Source organism: Benincasa hispida, chromosome 9, assembly GCF_027475165.1.
Source record: "Benincasa hispida cultivar pf3 chromosome 9, pf3_genome.v1.1, whole genome shotgun sequence".
NCBI lineage: Eukaryota > Viridiplantae > Streptophyta > Magnoliopsida > Cucurbitales > Cucurbitaceae > Benincasa > Benincasa hispida.
In genome coordinates, this window is record NC_143486.1 from 80,394,865 (window position 1) to 80,417,707 (window position 22,843).

General features: G+C 31.1%; 1 protein-coding gene across 6 annotated transcripts; it reads right to left on the bottom strand.

Moving 5' to 3' along the window:
• Window positions 1-1,176: 1,176 nt before the first annotated feature.
• On the bottom strand, window positions 1,177-22,223 carry LOC120086339 (uncharacterized). 6 transcript variants are annotated; one of them, XM_090318061.1, is made up of 6 exons: window positions 21,678-22,223; window positions 21,517-21,594; window positions 20,379-20,460; window positions 18,659-18,801; window positions 17,603-17,729; window positions 1,177-1,301 (listed from the first exon to the last, which is right to left on the bottom strand). In XM_090318061.1, the coding sequence occupies exons 1-6, from the start codon at window positions 21,981-21,983 to the stop codon at window positions 1,192-1,194; spliced, it is 846 nt and encodes a 281-aa protein (XP_090174187.1). In that variant the 5' UTR covers window positions 21,984-22,223; the 3' UTR covers window positions 1,177-1,191. The 6 variants fall into 6 exon arrangements, with proteins under 6 accessions (XP_090174187.1, XP_038898877.1, XP_038898876.1 ...); XM_039042949.2 differs by lacking the exon at window positions 1,177-1,301 and adding an exon at window positions 6,228-6,683; XM_039042948.2 differs by lacking the exon at window positions 1,177-1,301 and adding an exon at window positions 6,228-6,689.
• Window positions 22,224-22,843: the final 620 nt, after the last annotated feature.

Below are 22,843 nucleotides of genomic sequence, written 5' to 3' on the forward strand. Positions count from 1 at the left end.
TTTACTCCAAAAACGTTATCTTGGAATCAAATTACTCATAATCCCAGATGGAATTTAGAAGATGCCTTTAAACCATCGATTGAAAATCCAAAATTAACCCAAGTTGTTGAAAACGAAGATGGAAGTGTAGAAATACAGTTTCAATCTTCAAAAATGGAACTTTCTAGATTTTCTACTACGTATGAACCTCTTCAACCAAGTACTTCTATAAACCTTCAAGGAGTACGGTAAGATAATACAATACCACGACCTTTTTATACAAAAGATAAGGATCCAACTTCCGAAAATGACATCTATGAATGGAATATAGATGACATGACTGAACATCAAATTCTAAATTTAATGCATGAGATGACCTTAGCTGCCACTGCTTATAAGATACACCAAAATACAGACCACCAAATTCCTTAAATGCTAATTTCCAAGTTCAATGGAAATTTAAAAGGATGGTGGGATAATTGTGTATCCTCAAGTGACAAAACAATAATATTAACTGTCATTAAAGTTGAAAAAAGTGGCTCAGAATCAATCAAACACAAGATGTTGTTGCAACTTTGATTTACACCATTACCAAAAACTTTATAGGAGAACTCATCCAATTTCAAGAACGAAGTTCTAAAATACTTTCCTGAAGGAAATCAGACATGAGGATTTTCATGAGCAGCGGAATGATCGTTCCAAATTCCATTTGAAATTGAACACAAACAATTACAGTCACAAAACAGAAACTAACAGGTCATGCAACAACTAGAAATTACAGCATGCTGACAAGATAATCAAGGGATAAAATATACATACCTTTGAAGAACCATTCTTCAAATTCCCTCGATCAATCTGCCAGTAACTAAGAATAGCAACGCTCGAACAAAACGACCGGTACAACAACACGATCAACAGCACGAACAAAGTTTTTTATTTACACCATTACCAAAAACTTTATAGGAGAACCCGTCCAATTTCAAGAACGAAGTTCTAAAATACTTTCTTGAAGGAAATCATACATGAGGATTTCCATGAGCAGCGGAATGATCGTTCTAAGTTCCATTTGAAATTGAACACAAACAATTACAGTCACAAAACGGAAATTAACAGGTCATGCAACAACTAGAAATTACAGCATGCAGGCAAGATAATCAAGGGATAAAATATACATACCTTTGAAGAACCATTCTTCAAACTCCTTCGATCAATCTACCAGTGTCTAAGAATAGCAACGCTCGAACACAACAACCGGTACAACAACACGATCAACAGCACGAACTCAACGAACGGCCAACGATCAAGAACCCAACGAACGGCCTCTAAAACCTCGATATCAATCAAGTTGAGTGAGAACACCACCACAATAGTTACCTTGGTATTCTCGGTGTGAGAATCCAAGAGTTGTGGGCTCTGTATGATCTTGGTTAGAGAAAGAGACTGGAGGAACAAAGATCGTGTAGACGATTGAGCAAGTGGGAGATGACACAGTCTATTGTATAGACGATGTGCTCAATCGTGTAGAAGACGGCAGCCTATCGTATAGACAATGTCAAGCGATCGTTTAGCTATGATCAGCTGAAAGAACTATCGTATAGTTTTAGTCCATGATTGTTTAGTATCTCTACTAGCTACCGCTTAGTGAAACAATTTCACTTGATAGCTTTAACCGTGAGTTTTTTTTTTCGAATCAAGTAACATCTAATTTTAGGAAAATATTTTTCCTTTTATCTCACGGTTACTATATGATCACCAATAACCTCCCACTCAATTGGTTATTAGAGAAAAAGAAATAATTATCAAATAATTAATATTATTATAAATAAATATGATAACCAACTTACCATATTATATTTATAACCTATAGTTTTAATATTTCATCTCATGAAACATATAAACCATAGTTTTTTTCTATTTTATGGTACTTAATGTAAATCATATTTATATTAATCATGCACTTGATATATCTCATACATCACACCAATTATATCATATATAATTGAATTTCCTCTTATCAATTTGAACATTTCAAATCAACTCCAAGAGCTGATTCTCAACTTGAATCCATTGAGTTACCAAGGGGACCTTATGGACCTGTAGCTTGAAGCTCCAACGGTACGTAAATAACTGACTAAACTCTTTAGTCACGGGATCCACCATCCGTTAACTGTCGGACACTTCACTAAAGACCGACAGCTTCACTCTCCTTACTGCAGATATATTTTGTGCCCATATCAACCAATCAACAGTGCGATAACCCTTCACAAATCGCTCATAAGTATAGTTGGATCAATTTACCGTTATGCCCCTATAGTTACATCTAACTCTTTAAGTACCACTAATCCCTCTAATAAACATAAGTCATAGGACTATGACTGAGTCCTCTCTTCCAAAGAAAAGTGTGGCCACTATGTTCAAGACCTGGAATCAACCCTTAAGGGAGCAATCTATCTACTTACCCCTACTTCGGGGAAGGAGTGAATTCCATCTTGTATAACTGAGTTCCCAGCTCCCAAATCAGACAATTACATAATAATTATTCCAATAAAATTTTACATACAATATCCAATCAAGTGGAAAAAATAGAATCCAAACTCGAACCCCAACATTATTCTATAAATAACAACCTCAACCAATTGATAAGACAAAACCTTTGTTTAAACCTTTTGAAATTTCGAATAAAGATTTAAAATTAATTATTTTTTCAAGTAAAGAATCTAACAATATTTTAGATAACATTAACCTTCAATTATAAAACTTAAATCTAAACTCATAAAAAGCATTAAATACATCAACATCAAAAGTTAATACCCTTAGTGAGACTTCGGGTGAAAATCATTATGACATACATGAACTAGAAGACAATTTTAATAACAACCTGGAAGAACAATTTCAGAATCTTACTCTTCAAAAGATAACAAATTCTAGATATCCAAAATTAAGAAATTCCAGACCTTCTCTTCCTGTCATGCAATATGAAGAAAGACAACAATTAACCCAGACTCAATATATAGGAAATGACATCTATGAATGGAACATAGATGGCATGACTGAACTTCAAATTCTAAATTTAATGTATAAGATGACCTTAGCTGCCACTGCTTACAAGATATACCAAACTACAGATCACCAAATTCCTCAAATGCTAATTTCTAGATTCACTGGAAATTTAAAAGGATGGTAGGATAATTGTGTATCCTCAAATGACAAAACAAGAATATTAACTGCCATTAAAGTTGAACAAAATGACTCAGGAATCAATCAAACACAGGATGTCGTTGCAACTTTGATTTACAGAATGAAGTTCTGAAATACTTTCCAATCTTACTCATCCAAAACTTCAAGATTTTAGATAGCACAAAGATGTTTTCTTAAGCAAAGTCTACACCCAAACAGACTGCAGTAATCAGTATTGGAAAAAAAAGTTCCTTTCAGGATTATCAAAATTGTTTGCTGAAAAGGTACTTAAACAATAAGACAAACTTATAATGGTATAATTCCTTTCGATAATCCAACCAACAGTGAACTAATTAACTTTATAAACAATGAAGGTTTAGTTTTATGCACAGACCTTAAATTGAAAGCAAAAATGAAAAATGAATTTCATAAGCAAAAGCAATAAGTAGGATCTTTTTGTATTCAATATGGTTATGAGAAAATACAAACTCCCTTGGTAAGAAAACAACCCAAGAAATTTAGAAATTTTTTTTACAGAATACCTTATAGAATCCAAGAATATTTTAAAAATAATCAAAACAAACGAAATTATAAATCAAAACAAAATAGAAGATCTAAAAATAATAAAAAGAGAAAAGAAATTACTTATTATAAATGTATCAAAAAGGACACATAGGTTCCAACTGGCCTATGAAAGGAAAAATTAATAGCTTAGAAATAGAAGAAAATTTAAAAATTCAATTATTAAATTTATTAACATCTTTAGATCCTTCCATTTCATCAATGAAGAATCCTCTTATGACCAAAATTTTGAAATCCAAGAAAATACTGATAATTCTAATTCTAAAACATCATTATCCTCTCGTGAAAATCAAACAGAAACATGTACATGCAATAAAACTATAAATGTCATTTCAAGAGACCAAAATTTTTTTTTTGAAGCCATTAGTCAAATTGAAGATCCATAAATTAAAAAAGAATATTTTGTAAGACTTAAAGATCTTATTATAAAATAACCTAAACAACAAATTTCCCAATATTACAATCTTAAAGAGATATTTTCTCGCTTCGAACCTAAAGTAAAACCAATAACTATTCCCAACCTTCAAAGAGAAATAAATACAATAAAAGAAAAAATATCTAACATTAAAAAAGAAAATTCTCAAATTAAATTTGAAGTTTTATCACTTCAAACTCAACAAATAATTGATCAACCTTCCACTTCTGAAAATCCTAGAAACATTAAAATTGATAACAAAGCCAATGAAATTTCTCATGAATCTTTTATCAATCTTAACAATAAAGCTCAATTACAAAAATGTTACTCTATTATTAATCGTGTCATAAATAAGGAAGACCATTTAACTTCTAAGGTCTTAATCAACTCAGGAGCTTATCAAAACTGTATACGATAAGGTTTAATACCTACCAAATACTTTGAAAAAACCTCAGAAAAATTACATGGTGTTAATGGTCAAAGATTACAAATTTGCTACAAACTCTCAAATGCACATATTTGCAATCAAGGATATTGTTTTAAAAATACTTTTATATTAGTTAAGAATTTAGATGAAGAAATAATATTAGGAACTCCATTTCTATCCCAACTTTATCTATTCTTGGTAAATGAGAAAGGAATAATTTCAAAGATTTTAGATCAAAATATTACCTCTAAATTTGTAAATCCCATATCCACTAAAACAATATATTCTATTCTAACATTCCTCAATATCTAAAACTATTAATTCTATCAAAAGAAAGATACAACAAATACAATGTCTAAAAGAAGAAATAAATTATAAAAGAATTGAAAAAAAAAAACTAGATGATCCTTATATTTAAAACCAAATTAATTAATTAAATGAATTAATTGAAAAGAAAATATGTGCTTCTATTCCTAATGCCTTCTGGGAAAGAAAGCAATATATTATCAGTCTGCCATATATTAAAGGTTTTCGTGAATAAAAAATTTCTACCAAAGCAAGACCTATACAAATGAATATTGAACTATTAAAACGTTACATTCAAGAACTTTTAGAAAAAAGGACTCATACGACCTAATAAATCACCCTAGAGTTGTGCAGCTTTTTATGTTAATAATCAAGCAGAAATTGAACGAGGAGTGTCTCGTCCGGTAATCAATTACAAACCTTTAAATTATGTTTTAGAATGGATACGTTACCCTATACCAAACAAGGACTTAATCAACTGAATAAGAAATGTCTTAGTCTTTTCAAAATTCGATATGAAATCTAGATTCCGGAAATCCAAATTGCTAAAATAACATTCAATGCTTCATTTGGACAATACGAATGTAATGCCATTTGGACTAAAAAAATGCCCCTTCTAAATTTTAAATATAATGAATGACATTTTTAACCCATATCAAGAATTCACAATTGTTTATATTGATGGTGTTTTAATCTTTTCACAACCCATAAAATAACATTTTAAATATTTAAAAATCTTTTACAAAATAATTAAACAAAATGGTTTAGTTGTTTCTTTACCTAAAGTAAAACTATTTCAACAAAAAAATAAGGTTATTAGGATATGCTATTTTTCAAGGAAAAATAAAATTTATTTGAAGACCGATAGAATTTGCTAATAAATTTTCAGATGAAACCACTAATAAAAATCAATTATAGAGATTTTTAGGTTGCTTAAATTATATATCAAACTTTATTCCAAATTTGAGGCAAACATGTGAACTTTTATATAAAAGACTTAAAAAAGCTCCCCCTCCATGGACTCATCAACATACATGCATCATTAAAACTAGCAAATGTCTAGTCAAGAATTTTCTATGTTTATCCATCATCAACCTACATGCATCACTCATTGTAGAAACAGATATGGTGACATTCTCAAATAGTCCATCAATAGTCAAGAACAACTAGTTAGATATCATTCGGGTATTTGGCTACAATATCAAAAAAAAAATTATTCAACCATAAAAAATGAAATTTTATCAATTGTTTTATGAATAAACAAATTCCAAAGTAATTTAATCAACAAAAGCTTTTTAATACATGTTGATTACAAAGCAGTTACAGATGTTTTATAAAGGATGTTAAAAATCTGGTTTCTCGACAAATTTTTATTAGATGGCAAGCAATACTTTCTTGTTTTGACTTCAAAATTGAAACTATAAAAAGAAGTACAAACTCTCTTCCCAATTATCTTACAAAAGAATTTTTTCAAGGAAAGATTGGAAAGGAGAGTAAAAGAGAGAAAGAAAACAAAGAATAAGTTCTAATTGCAAGAAAGAAGAAAATAATGATTGTGATCAAGAATAACAACGATCAACACCTCCGCAAACCAAAGTCTCGTACTCTCAAGTGTTTCAATTTCTCAAAAGAGAATCATCGCAATCAGTGGAGGATCAAAAAGGAAAAATCCTCAAACAATACCGTTATCAAATAAATTTCAAATTTTGGTATCATCCATCCCTTCAAGCCTTCTGCCATGACAATAAACTCTTCTCTTATCAAAACTGAGAAGTCATCCACCATCTTCATCTTCATCTACTCCTTACCATAATAAAACCCAAACTTCATATATTATAATTATTGAGGCGGAATTCCTAGGTAACTCAATTGCTGAAACAATCCAAAAAATATTTCCGTCAAATTTCCATTTTATTCCAAATCATCCACAAAAAACTCGTTTATTCTATGAATTTATTATTGTTGATATCGATTCAATTGAAATCACTCATAATAAAAACAAAGACGACCGCAACAGAATTGCCTTTTCAAAATTTAGGATTCTTCGTGTTCTAACTCCAATCAAATGGAATCAAAGTATTTATACCAAAAAAAGATTTTCTCATCAATTTCTTCCACAAACTTATTCTTACATCGATTATCAAAATGTTTGGTACAATATGTTTTGGTTAAACAATTTTACTCATTCCTGGTTCATCAGGTTTGACAAAATATGTATTCAAAATTTTCTATTATGGTTTAATGATTGGTGAGATATATTTGGCTTTAATGAGGATATCCTACTATACCAAATTTTTGGAAGTTTTAAATACTTTTCAAATAACATTTTCTCAAATTCTTTTAACATAATTCTACGTTTTTCAAATTATTTTCATCTACCGTAGATCTTTTGCTGGAATTACTTAATCATAGAATCAAATGGAATCTCCTGTCTTTCCCAAACATACAGAATCAAATAGAGGTGATATAGTTGGTGGATGCATGCATGTTTGACACATGGCAATTGAGGAAAATGATGGTTGTATGGGATAGAAATTATATAAAAGATGAATATGTGGGTATTGATGAGATTAAGTTTAATATAATGGAATTGTGGAAAATGATGAAGAAAACTCTTGAAAAATTAAAGTGGTGCTTGAATATATAAAAACGTTAAAAAAATATTGATATAAATAGAATAGTTATTCAAAATATAAAAATGCTAAGAACTTACTTGACTTTTAGGTTTTGGAATAACAAGATGAATGTATAGAATTACAGAACCTTTATTAAATTTTGAAAAAGTACATGTTCTTTTTCTCTCCAGATAAAACACACAAAAAACTAGGAAAAGACCCCTCCTCTCGATCCATACTAAGTTTTCTTTATATATAGATGAGAAGCTTTTCATGCATTACATTAACAGGACACGTTTATAATTTATAATAACACATTATTCTTTACATCATGGATTGTAGGACACGTTTTTACCGAAGATGACACTTTAAAGTCTAAAATTTTATCTGTACAATACTTTGACACAGTGACACATGTACAATACTTTTTTCTTCATCTGTAATTTGAGAATTCTATCTTCTACTAATTTGGATTGGTGGATTGAGATGGAGTATAAATGTGATGCATAAAATTTGTAAATTCATTTTCATCATCTTCTCAAATGTTGGATGTATTTTCTTCTTGATTGATATTGGATTGAGACGAAATTTATTGAACGATAATCTTGAGTTCTTCTTTTTTATACTTGCCATTGCTGCCACCAGTTTTGATTTATGAGTAAAAAAATTATTGACTTTTTTTTTAAGTTTGGCTTCATATTGTAGGGATAGATGGAAAACTATTTTTCCACCATATTTTTTTAAGCAACAGCCGTGTTGAATTTGTCCCACCATTTGATTCTATATGTTCGAGAAAGACAGGAGATTCCATTTGATTTTATAATTGAGCAATTCCAGCAAAAGATCCATGCCGGATGAAAATAATTTGAAAAACGTAGAGTTATATTAAAAGAATATGAGAAAATGTTATTTGAAAAGTATTTAAAACTTTCAAGAATTGGATATGGTAGGATAACCTCATTAAGGCTAAATATATCCCACCAATCATTAAACCATAATGGAAAATTTTGCATACATGTTTTTTCAAACATTATGAACTAGGAATGATTAAAATTGTTTAACCAAAACATATTTTACAAGCATTTTGATGATCGATGTAAGAATAAGTTTGTGGAAGAGATTGATGAGAAAATAGTTTTTCAGTATAAATATTTTGATTCCATTTGATTGAAGATAGGACATGAAGAATCCTAACTTTTGAAAAGACAATTTTGTTAGGGTCGTCTTTGTTTTTGTTATGAGTAATTTCAATTAAATCGGTATCAACAAGAATAAATTCATAGAATAAACGATTTTTTTGTGATTGATTTGGAATAAATGAAAATTTGACAAAAATGCTTTTTGGACTATTTCACGAATTGAGTTACCTAGGAATTTTGGCTTAAGAGTTGTAATATATAAAATTTAGATTTTATCATGGTAAGAAGTAGATGAAGATGGTCGATAATTAAAGGTTTTGTTTGAGGGTATAACTTCCAAAATTTGAGAATTTGAGTTTGTAATGGCTTGGGTGTAAGTGGTTGGAGGAGTGGATGACTCCTTAGTTTTGATAGGAGAGTTTATCGTCAAGACAGAAGGCCTTGATGGGATGGTGATCCCAAATTTTGAAATTGATTTGATAACGGTATTGTTTGAGGATTTTTTCCTTTTCAATCCTCGATTGCTTATGATGATTCTCCTTTGAGAAATTGAAACGTTGAGAGTACGAGGCTTTGGTTTGTTGAAGTATTGATCGTTGTTTTTGTTCTTGATCACGATCATTCTTTTTTTCTTTCTTGCAAGTAGAACTCATTCTTTCTTTTATTTCTCTCTTTCACTCTTTCCTTGAAGAAATTCATTCAAAGATAATCGGGAAGAGAGTTTGTACTTCCTCTTATAGCTTCAATTTTGAAGTCAAAACAAGAAAGTATTGGTTGTCATCTGGAAAAAATTTGTCGAGAAACCAGATTTTTAACATTCTTTTGCAAAACATCTGTAGCTGCTTTGCAGTCAACACATATTAAAAAAGATTTTATTGATTAAATCACTTTAGAATTTGTTTGTACATAAAACAACTAATAAAATTTTCTTTTTTATGGTTGAATAATTTTTTTGAGATCTTAGCTAGATACCGAATTATATCTAACTAGTTGTTCTTGACCATTAATAGACTGTTTGAGAATACCATCATATCCTATATCTGGTGCATCTATTTCTACAATGAGTAATGCATGTGGGTAGATGATGGATAAACATGGAAAACTCTTGACTACACCTTTGATAGTTTTAATGGTGCATGTATGTTGATGAGTCCATGGAGGGGGAGTTTTAAGTCTTTTATATAAAAGTTCACATGTTTGTATCAAATTTGGAATAAAGTCTGATATCTAATTTAAGCAACCTAAAAATCTTTGTAATTGATTTTTATTGGTGATTTCATCTGAAAATTTATTAGCAAATTCTATCGATCGTTGAATAGGTTTTATTTTTCCTTAAAAAATATGGTATCTTAAGAACCTTATTTTTTGTTGAAATAATTTTATTTTAGATAGAGAAACAACTAAACCATTTTGTTTAATTATTTTGTAAAAAAAATGTTTTCAAATGTTTAAAATGTTGTTATGTGGATTGTGAAAAGATTAAAACATCATCAATATGAACAATTGTGAATTCTTAACATGGACTAAAAATGTCATTCATTATATTTTTAAATTTAGAAGGGATATTTTTTAATCCAAATGACATTACATTCCATTGATATTTGTCCAAATGGAACATTGAATGTTGTTTTATACTTTTTTTTTTCAGCAATTTGAATTTGCTCGTATGGGGTAACGTATCCTTCTAAAACAAAATTTAAAGGTTTGTAATTGATTACACGATGAGACACTCCTCGTTCAATTTCTGCTTGATTATTAACATAAAAAGTTGCACAACTCCAGGGTGATTTACTAGGTCGTATGAGTAATGTTTCTAAAAATTATTGAATTTTTTTATGACAATGTTTTAATAATTCAGCATCCATCTGTATAGGTCTTACTTTGGTAGGAGTTTTTTATTCATGAAAACCTTTAATATATGAGAGGCTGACAATATGTTGCTTTCTTTCCCATAAGACATTAGGAATGGAAACACATATTTTCTTTTCAATTAATTTATTGAATTGATTAATTTGATTTTGAATATAAGGATCATCTATTTATTTTTCAATTCTTTTATGATTTATTTCTTCTTTTAGAGATTGTATTTGTTGTGTTTTTCTTTTGATAGAATTAATAATTTTAAATATTGAGGAATGTTGAAAGAATGTATTGTTTTAGTGGATATGAGATTTACAAATTTAAAGGTAATATTTTGATCTAAAATATTTGAAATTATTCCTTTCTCATTTACCGAAAATGGATAAAGTTGGTATAGGAATGGAGTTCCTAATATTATTTCATCATCTAAGTCCTTAACTAATATAAATGTATTTTTAAAACAATATCCTTGATTGCAAATATGTGCATTTGAGAGTTTGTCGCAAATTTGTAATCTTTGACCACTGATACCATATTTTCCTAAAGTTTTTTCAAAGTATTTGGTAGGGTATTAAACCTTCTCGTATACAGTTTTAATAAGCTCTTGAGTCAAATTAAATTGTATTCCTTATTTATGACAAGATTAATAATAGAGTACCATTTTTGTAATTAAACTTTATTGATAAGATTGATAAAAAATTTATGAGAAATTTCATTGGTTTTGTTATTAATTTTAATGTTTTTAGGATTTTGAAAAGTGGAAGGTTGATCAATTATTTATTAGTTTGAAGTGATGAGAGTTCAAATTTAATTTGAGAAATTTCTTTTTTTAATGTTAGATGTTTCTTCTTTTATTGTATTTATTTCTCTTTGAAGGTCATGAATAGTTACTGGTTTTGTTTTAGGTTCGAAGCGAGAAAATATCTCTTTAAGATTGTAATGTTGGAAATTTTATTGTTTAGGTTATTCTATAATAAGATCTTTAAGTTTTTCAAAATATTCTTTTATAATTTATGAATTTTCAATTTGACTAATAACTTCAAAAAGAATTTTTTGGTCTCTTAAAATGACATTTATAGTTTTATTGCATGTACATGTTCCTATTTGATTTTCACAAGAGGATAATGATGTTTCGGAATAAAAATTATCAGTATTTTCTTGGATTGCAAAAATTTGGTCATAAGAGGATTCTTCATTGCTATCTAATGAAGAGGAAGGATCTGGAGATGTTAATAAATTTAATCATTGAATTTTTAAATCTTCTTCTATTTCTAAGCTATTAATTTTTCCTTTCATTGGACAGTTGGAATCTATGTGTCCTTTTTGCCTACACTTATAACAAAGTAATTTCTTTTCTCTTCTTAGTATTTTTAAATCTTGTTTTTTGTTTTAATTTATAATTTTGTTTGTTTTGATTATTTTGAAAATATCCTTGGGTTCTATAAAATTTCCTGTTAATTTTTTTTTCCTAAATTTCTTGGTCGTGTTCTTGCTGATGGAGCTTGTATTTTCTCATAACCATATTGAGTACAAAATGATTCAAGTTCTTGCTTTTTGCTTATGAAATTCATTTTTCATTTTTGCTTTCAGTTTAAGGTCTGTGCATAAAGCTAAACCTTCATTGTATATAAAGTTAATTAGTTCACCGTAGGTTATATTACCAAAAGGAATTGTACCATGATAAGTTTGTCTTATTGTTTGATGTACCTTTTCAATAAACAATTTTGGTATTCCTAAGAGGAATTTTTCTTTCTAATATTGATTATTGCAGTTTGTTCGGCTATAGACTTTTCCTAAGAAAACATCGTTGTACCATCTAAAATCTTGAAGTTTTGGACAAGGTTGGAAATGTTGGGAGTGGTGTCCTGATTCTCCCGAAGTCTCGTAGTTTATAAACACTGTATACATTGTTATGAATAAAATAAGAGTTATTTTATTTTACATTTACTCATATCCAATAAACAAAGCTCCATGGTTATTGTATGTAAACTTAAGCATGTATATGAGATATACAAATAGATCATGTCTTAATAACCTAAAAAGGTATGTAGTATAAGGATTAAGGAGGTATACCTGTTCTTGGTGACACTACGGATACGGCCCACTTTGTAGAGGTTTACAACTATTGTGAATGGTTGATCTGACCATTCATGTGGAGACATGCGAGTGGGAGTGTCCTATACAAAGAGTTTGTATAAGATCGAACCACAAGATGATTCGTCTCTTTATATAACGTCGTTGATACTTGAGATTTACATCTCACCTAAACGACCATAAGTGACATGACCTTAATCCTGAGTGTTTTGGGAACTTCTACCTTTGAGGCGGTCCTTTGATTAGGTGAGTGGCCAGATTGCCAACTCAACAAGCCTACCTTTTTGGGATTATATATTTTTAATAACTTTTAATGAAGGCATTTTTGTTTCGCTTTCAAGTACGTCAATCATTTTGAAAGGAGAAGTTATCACTTATTGATCATTGTTATTTTGAAACTTAATTTCTTTCAAAAGAAGATAAGTAGAAGTTATGTATTTTTTAGGACGTGTAGTCTCCCATGTAGGAGAAGAGATATTTGTATTAATAGTTTGATATGAAGGAGATGTTATGTTTTAATAATGTCCTATATTTCATCCAATGGAAGAAATATATTTATTTATTTATTTATTTATTTATTTATTTATTTTAAGTTTTTCCATTGTTTTGTAATATTCATCATGAACCACACTTTGTTCAGTTTTATTAAAGGATTCAAAAAATATATTTCTTAAAAGTTTATTTTTGTCGGACCAAAATTCTTTATCTAATTCTATTTTGTTAATTATAAAGAGTTTAGAAATAACATTTAATTGATTAATGTTTTGCAAATCAGAATGAGTTGGAAATATAGTTGGATCCTTATCTTTTGTATAAAAAGGTTGTGGTATTGTATTACAAAACGTACTCCTTGAAGGTTTATAGAAATACTTGGTTGAGGAGGTTCATACATAGTAGAAAATCTAGGAAGTTCCATTTTTTAAGATTGAAACTGTATTTCTACACTTCCATTTTCGTTTCAACACTTTAGGTTAATTTTGGGTTCTCAATCGATGGTTTAAAGGCGTCTTCTAAATTCCATATGGGATTATGAGTAATTTGATTCCAAGATAACATTTTTGGAGTAAAAGTGTTTGAGTATTCAGTATTGGCTTTCTTTAAAGGGGTTTGATCTTTAGGAGAAGTCTTAGAGTTTTAGGGGATAAAATTGTATGCAGTAATTTGTAGTGTATTCGAAATATTCCTCCAATGGATTCAGTTTGTGGTTCCCAGTTCATGTTTAGAATTTTAATATAAAGCAATAATAAAGATTGAAGTATATTCGGGTTACTTGATGAAACTGAAAAGTTTGGTTAACAATTAAAGTAAACGGGTCCTCTCTCTAGATTTGATTCAACTATAAAAAGTACTGAATTTGAAAAGTTTCTATGTCGTCTATCACATAATAGTAAAAGAATTAAGGTATCTAATCCTATCCTATAAAGAGGTTCTATGACAATTTGAACTAATCCTATATGAAGAAATTTATATTTTTCTTGGTGTTGAAGAATTGATTGTCTTGAGAATAAACAAAGAGTTTATGAGGTTTATTAAATTGGGGCTTATTGTTTTGTGGTTTTGATTCTATTTTCTTGAAGAAAGTCAAATTTTCTTATTGGATAAATAGTTTTAATATCTACTTTTGGTATATTCCAATTATGGAGGTTCTTTTCTGTTTTTGCTATCTAAAGCTTTTCACTATTGACTATGGTATAATCTTCAATTATGTTTGAATCTTTTGTAATATGTACTTTAGAGAGTATTTTTCCAATTAACTTTGACATTAAAAATTTAAAGTTTAAAATCTTATTAAGGTTCTAATTATCTATTGTGAAGAGCAATCAAGATGCTAAAATTCTACAACAATGGAACACCAAGCTTACTAACGGTCTTACGATTCTGCTGTCGGGAACACAAGATTTACCAAAGTGCTATTCAATAGAATTATTTAGCAAAACTTGATTATTACCACAAAAGATATTTAGAATATTATTAAGACAAAGGCTTATAAATCTTTAACGCTAATTTAATTGAACTAATCCACTCTACTAACATGCAAGGCTTCGATACCATTCTTGTGGATGCATGTTGGAAGAGGTGCATGTAGTTAGTGGGCATGCATGTTTGACACGTGGCAATTGAGGGAAATGATGATTGTATGAGATAGAAATTATGTAAAAGATGAATATGTGGGTATTGATGAGATTAAGTTTAATATAATGGAACGGTGGGAAATGATGAAGAAAACTCTAGGAAAATTAAAGTAGGTCTTGAAAATATAAAAATGCTAAAAATTATTGATATAAATAGAATAGTTATTCAAAATATACAAATGCTAAAGACTTATTTGACTTTTGGGTTTTGAAATAACAAGACGGGTGTATAGAATTAAAGAACCTTTATTAAATTTTGACAGAGTATAGGTTCTTTTTCTCTCAAGACAAAACACCAAAAAAAAAACTAGGAAAAGACCTCTAAAGCACATATTACAAAAGACTCAAACATAATTGAAGATTTTACAAATAATTCTCAACTCTTCATAGTCAACAGTGTAGAGCTTCAAATAACAAAAATAGAAAAGAACCTCCATAATTGGAATATATCAAAAGTAGATATTAAAATTATTTATCAAATAGGAAATTTTGATTTTCTTCAAGATTATAGAATTAGAACCACAGAACTCTCAGAAACTCTTCGTTTAGTCTCAAGACAATCAATTCTTCAACATCAAGAAAAATATAAATTTCTTCATATAGGATTAGTTCAAATTGCCATAAAACCTCCTTATAGGATTGAATAGGATTTGACATTCAGCCCAGCCGCACCTCAGCCCTCGCCAGTGCCATTCTAGTTCGTTTGCCGTCCAGTTCCATCGACAATTTCAGCCACTCTTTCGGCCAGTGGCTCGTCCTTTCTGTTCATTGGCTCCGTTCGTCAGAAATCTTGGATTTGTGGGTGAGATTTAAGGCTTATTTGGCTTTTCTTGTGTGGGTTTTTTTTAAAATGTCCATTTGGGTTTGGTCTAATTTGGATCATCCGCTATGTTGGAAAGGTTGAAGGAAGTTTTGGAAGCTACAAGTGTGCTGTCCGACAATGCCAAATGCGATTCTTGGTTGTTTTCTTTGGTAAGTTTTAAGGTGTCGCGACTTATGAAGTTTGGGAAAAATTGTTATAAATAAATTGAGTATTTGGTTCTTGTTTACATTTAGGTTGGAGTTCTGGGCGGAATCTTGTAATGGGTTGGAGTAAACCAAATGTTGGGTAGGTGGTTTTAGTTTTGTGTAATGTTTGTCTTGGATTTGGGCTTTGGACTTTGAAATTAAGGTTATTTATATTTTTTTCGTCCAGGTGCCTTGATTGAGATTTTTTTTTTTCAAAGCTAAGTGGAGGTTTAATTGCTGATAGTTGAGCTTGAATATCAAGATAAGTTACCCACCGCCGGTTCACTCTCGAACCTAAGTGTGTGCTAGTTAAGTATTGGTCTTGATGTTAATTTGGATTTTTATAACATGTTTGTTGGTCGGTTGGAGTCGTAGAAACTCGTGTTTTTGCCATGAAAATCTTGATAGTATGTTTTTTATACATTTTTTACTAATAGATGGATTTAGAGACCGTTTTGAAATTTCTTCAGCATGATTTATGACTATAATTGTATGCTTATGCCTAAGTTGAATTATAGTGGTTGTTAGCCTTCTTACCGACTATGCACATTGTAAGTAGTGAGCCTTCAAACTCATACCTTATACCTATGTACGGGTCCCTTGGGATCACCACTTATGTTTATGATTGTGTCCCTCCGAGGTCACTAGCTACGAAAGTGTGCCTTCGGGTTCGCCCCTTATGCTTATGCCTATGCCTACAATGCGTAATGTGCACCTAGCCCCGATAGGGAGTCTAATAGTTCACTCAATGGGCCCAGTAGTGAGTTGCTTTTTTAGTGTATTTATATATTTATCCTTTTCCTTTCATGTTTTTCAAGTAAAAATAAGGATAGACCGGCAAATGACAGGAGAGATCGGTGATCTGGTCATTTGGATATGTCATCACTTCCGCACTTAGGCCTCTTTTGATAAGGTCTGATTTAGGAGTCTAGCATTCTAAAATTCATGATTATTTCATTTGTCCATTGGTTAATTTGTTTAATTGTTATTTATTCTAAATTTTTTGTCAGGAGTACCCCAAACAATGTTTTCAAGATTTTATTACTTGAGCTTTTTGTTTATAAAATAAAAGTTTTATTTCTTTTATTTAATTTTTCCTCAAGAGATTTATTATCAAGCCTATACATACACATAGTAGCGTCGTAGAAATATAACATAAATTTAAGTCGTTACGACTCTAGGGAGGAAATTGAACCATTAATAACTTAAGGTTCATATATATATAACGCTATGTATTATTCTAGGTGATTTGACAAGATTATTGTTTTTTTTTTCCTCGTAGAACTTGATATGTATGTATGGACTTTTCTTTTTTTTTTCTTTTTTTTTTGAAGTACAAGTGTGGTATAAAGATTTGAACTTCCAAACTTAAGAGAATAAATATATATCAATTACCTTTTGGCTGTACACAATTTTAGAAATGTTTGTATAAAATTTATGCACTTTTCCTACTACATTCTTGGTTGGGTTGTATAATTCTAAGTATTTGCTATGAGTGTAAATTATTTATTTTCCCAAAAAGTATAGTAACACATCACTCTCAAAATTCCCATTGCTTGTACAATTCTACAGTTCTTATTCTCAAACCTTCATTGCTTTATTTATTCACTCATTTGCAGTCCAATCTACACTCCAACAGCATCTTCTTACAGTAATCTTACACACCCATTTACAATAACATTTCATGGTTTCTAACTGTTTTCAAGGGGGGCAAAAAAAGGGAAAACAAATAACTAAAAAGACCAAAAGAAAGGGTATTACACATATATATTTGTACATATCTAATTACCTTCATTCAGTTAGTTTAGTCAGCAAAAACAGGGTAACAGAGGAAAGGAATATTGAAACAGCTAAGCAAAGCAAATCACCTGGAGATTGTATAACCACCTTTTTACTCTTGTCAAAGAACCCAATTAGAAGCAGCATCACTATGACATGCCCCAGCTTTGTTTTCAGTTCGTTAACGGTCGTCATGTTCATCCATTTAGGTCGTTCCTGCAGAAATACAATCATATAAAACTGTAAGGAGACCCTTTAATATAAAGGAACATTAGATAATCTATATGGAGAAATTTGGGACGTTGAGTTGATTATTATAGTCAATGGTTATTATAGTCTGTGGGTTATAATAGTTTGTGTTTGAGGTGTAAACTATTTTAGTCTACGTAGAAAATAGTAAACAAGATAACTGAGAGAGAGAGGATGAGTAAAAAATAATAAACACTGTAACAAATAAAGATTTAAAATAGTAATATTTATAGTTAACTATAGATTATAATAGTTGAAAAACACCAACTATTATAATTACTTAAAGTTGGGGGCTCAAACAACCCCTATGTGTTCTAGTGTGCAAGTTAATATCAGATCACTTGGATTCAATTGAACCACTTAAAGGTAAAAATTTTGATACTTTGAAATCAATGAGATATTGGGTATGGGATTATCAAAATCCATTTTTAGGCTTGAGTAGCAAAATCAGATCAATTACAGTTCAAACATCCAACGATAACTAGAATGTTATTCATACCTCAGAAACAGGTACATCTGAATAAACAAGGTCTAAAAACACATTCAGTTCAAGTATTTTTATGTGTAACATAGTTCCTATAGTTTTAAACTGTGGATTTGACATGGCAGTTCCCTAGATCCCACTAGTCCATTACTTATTTTTTGCACATATGACCTTTACTTTTACTTTTTTACACACGGATTCACTTTAATACGGCTTTCATGATAGGGACTCCAACGTCACAAAGTTCAAGAACTAAATATAACAAATTTTCCTAGGGACAAATGTAATTTTTAACCCATAAACAAACAGACTCAGACTGAAGAACTACAATCAATCACAATAATAAGAACCACCAAGTGGCAGGTAACAGTAGAGAAACTGTATCACGGTTACACGGATAAGATCCACTCACCTTTAAAGTAAACAAGCCAAATAAGTTTGATTTATGCTCGACGCTACTCTTTGATGATGACCGTGCACTTCCAAGATGGCTGATAAACAGCTCATACAGACCCGTGCCAAAGACTAGCATCACAGTTCCTAAGAGATACACATCTGCATACCAATTGAAACAAGATATCAATGACCTTGAAAATTGTTTTTGTTTTTTTTTTTTCTTTTATAGGAAGCGATGCCTTCACTGAGATAAAATGAATGAATACACAAAAACACAAACAAGAAGAAGAAGAAAAGAAATCCAAGAATAGTCCAACCAACCTAAGAGGGGCTCCAGTGAAGCAAGATAAGGCCTAAAGGGTAATTACAAAAATCTCTACACAAGGAGACCCGAAGAAAGGCATGATATCTAACAAAGGAACACACTTATCCGAAAGGTCTCTTGATCCCTCTTAAAATCTTATGATTTCCTTCTCTCCAATGACTCCAAACAATAGCACAAAGACGAGCAAACCACAACATGTAGCCTTTTTAACTAAAGAGGGAATGGGAAAGAATAAGAAACTCCCACAACACCAAGCTGCAACTCTTTGACCAGGCCAAGTTGAAGTTAAACATCCCAAAAAAGTTACTCTGCACTGAATTAACAAACTGACAAGATGAGAGATAATCCAAATCCTCGACTGCTCCCCCAGAAAGGATAGAACACTAAATCCCAATCAAAGTGGGCAAAAACCTCTACACGAGATCCACTGTATAATTCAATGGAGGATCTGCCAAACAAAATCATTAACATTTAAGAATAATATTAATATTCTCAGGGATTTTGAGCAAGGAAAAGATGGGAAAACACAAAGAAGAAGCACGCGTTAGACTCCCTATCAAAGAGGGGGCACGAAAACCATAGATGAAAAGCTACTGGAAGATGGAAGGATAGAGGCAACATAGTAAAATTTCAAGGAGGAAAATGATAAAGACAAGGAAACAAAGAGAAAACGGATCTATCTACAACCACTTGTCTTCCCAAAAATAAATATTCAACCCAGCATTTATCGCCTACAGAACAGGACAAACTGGGAGAAGAAAGGGAACCCATTCAGAAATAACTTTCAATGGATTTGTAGTAGTACCTCTCAAAAACCCCTTCGAGAGCCATTCAAAGGGAAAGGGCATGTATATTCATAATAACCTTATCAAATTCTCAAAGAAAGCGCCACAACTACTTATCGGGGATGAATGAAATTGATTTATTTTATATTTGGTTGGATGTAAAATTTTGGTACTCATTATGTAAAGTATTATCTTTAATCCACATGACACTGATATACTGTCAAAAGATCATTTACAGTATGTTATTATAACCAAGTTATGGCATTTTGATGTGCAAAGTAACAGTGTTTTTAGAACTTGGACAGTCGGAAGTTGCATATACTTTTATGTTTAGGATCAAAAGCATATAAACCAAATATATATACATGAATCACATTCCTCAGTTGAGTATTATGCACTTCAAAAAAATTGGTTCAATTCAGTGAGTAATTGCTATCAAAACACCTATCAATAATGAAAACGTGTAACTTCTACAGATCGTGTGACCCAGTATGCAACCTAAACTTGGCACTGGATCAAAAAAAATTTCTATGATGATTCAAAGATATTTTTTATAGCAAAATTACGAACATTTAACACACATTAGACAAATAGAAATAAAGACAAGGACATTAATTCGAGAGTACCTATGGCCTCAACTAGCAACATGATCACTTTTCCACGATTTACAAAGTACTCTGAGAAAGATGCTGCTACATGAACGCACCCCTGCATTGCACAAACACAAAGTATAAAATTGGAATATCGAGAAAGGCAGAGCACGTATCATATACTTATTGAAAGTAAGAAATTTATGGAACATCAATCAACTTGTGGTGTTAATGATTATTTAACTACCAATCTACAAGAGCATAAAGACGAAGATACCATATAGTCTCCAACTAATTACAGTTTCTTCAAAAAAAAAAAAATCTTCAGATCATTTACTCCCGACAGTTCTAAATCCTACAATTCTTGTCCTAGACAACATTATCAAACAGAACTTGCGTGTATACTTTTGTATGCGAGACCATCCATGTCTCTGCCTCTTACAAGAATGCCCACATACAAAAAGTAAACCTAAAACAAATTACCTGTAAACAATTCATCCACAATCCATGGATGGAATAAGAAGGGAATAGTTTGAAGCACTGATAAAACAAACTAAAGTTTTAAAAATATGCTGGTCTATCGAATCAAGTCACATTTATTGAAATGAGAGAAGGGAAGTCATAAAGGAAGGAGAGAAGTACTTTGGGGCATGTTTGGGAGTGATTGAATCACTTTAAACATATGTTTAATCCTTCAAAACCAATTTTGATGATATGAAAATTGCATTTAAAAGTGTAAAAAATTAAATATTAAATTAATTTTGAGTGATTAAGTTGTGTTTTGAGTGGTTTTGAACATAACAAAAGTTATTATAACTATATTAAAATCACTTCCAAATATGTACTTAAAGGAGCGAAGGGAAGTCATAAAGGAAGTTCACTTTCTATTGTTGACAACTTTATTGGAAAAAGACATTCACGAATCTCAATTGGTTTAGACGAGCTACATCCTTAGTTCATTGCTCTTAAATGTAATTTCAAGGAGCTTTGCCACCATCATGTCTTTATAACGCAGACCAAACTAATCAACTAATAATAGCCTTAGAACGAAGATACGAAATAAGCAATTTCGAGTAAATAGAACGAAGATCTCTTAACACAGACCAATGAAACATACATCATGGCCTATGACAATAGAACAATATGATAGAGAGCCGGAAATGAATCATCATACCTTGATGAAACAGAGTACCGAGCCAATTAAAGACCCTAAAACGCCCAAAAATGCCATGAATCGGCATCGATAAATGGCCTGAAATCCCACGAAGAGATATTGTCACACTACAAAAGCTACTGATGAATTAAACAGGCATCCAGCAATTAGAGGCATATGACCTTTTCAAGCTCCTCCTCGATGGTATCCAACTTTCCCAGTGTCGACATCCGAGACGTAGCGCCAAGATGAGATTGGATTAACGGAGCAGAAGTGGCCGGAACTTGAGGCCCTGAGCTGGGACTTGCACAAGCAGAAAATCTACGGGTACAAGCACCGACAAGGTCAGGTCTATACCCAAAAAAACTAATGAAATTTGGATTAGGTTGATGGTACTGCTGATAGGCTTGGATGATGATCGCGGAAGGTCGGGCGGTGGTCGTTAGAGTTCTGACAGGGCCAGTAATTAACGAGGGAGACGGTTGCATGGTGGCAGCCGGAGATGGAAGAGGATCGAAAGAAAGGGTTTTAACATCAAAGAAGAGTGCCGTACAGCGGCGCCAGCCACTGAGCTCCGAGGAAGTGGCAGTTGAAGATAGTTAGAACTTAAGAGATAGAGGCTAAAGTTATGGGCCTCCTTTAAAGTTGGATACTCCATCATCAGTTGGTTCTCTGTTTCATTACGGCACGTTGATATTGCCCGAGTTGAATTACGTATTTTCAAGTATGAGGGAGGAGATCTTTTTTTTATTTATTTATTATTATTATTATATAATATGTGATGGTGGAGAAAAAAATTTAGAGTCGAAGATGGGGAAAATTAAAAGGATATTGTCCTTTTAAAAATTATTTAAGAAAATATCGTTGTTTTCAAACTATTTGTAAAAATATTTTTTTTTTTTTTTAAATAAGTCGAGGGTTGAAAATTCGACCTAGGTAAGTCGAATTTTGAACCTTCGACCTTCCTTTCATTTGTAAGTCGAACTTTGAACCCTCGACCTTGTCCTTCCTAACATTATTATTGAGTCTGTTTAATTATCATTCTGGAGACCTTCCTCTATATTTCTAAATTTTCATAAAGTCCCCTGGAATTCCTTCCAAAGCTTGTTGAATAATTTTTACGGATTCCGTCATCTACTAAATAACGGCTAATGAATCTCCTTCTTTTTGCCATTGAACTTCCTAATCAAATTCGAGAGCGAGAGCAAGAATGAGATTTTGAGCGTGAGCGAGAATATCGTACAAATTTTCCTCTTTTTTTCCCTTTTTAATTATTACACATTCCACCTTCTTCTTTCTAATCCTTTCTTTTTTTTTCTTTTTTAATTTTCCATTTTATAAAAACAAT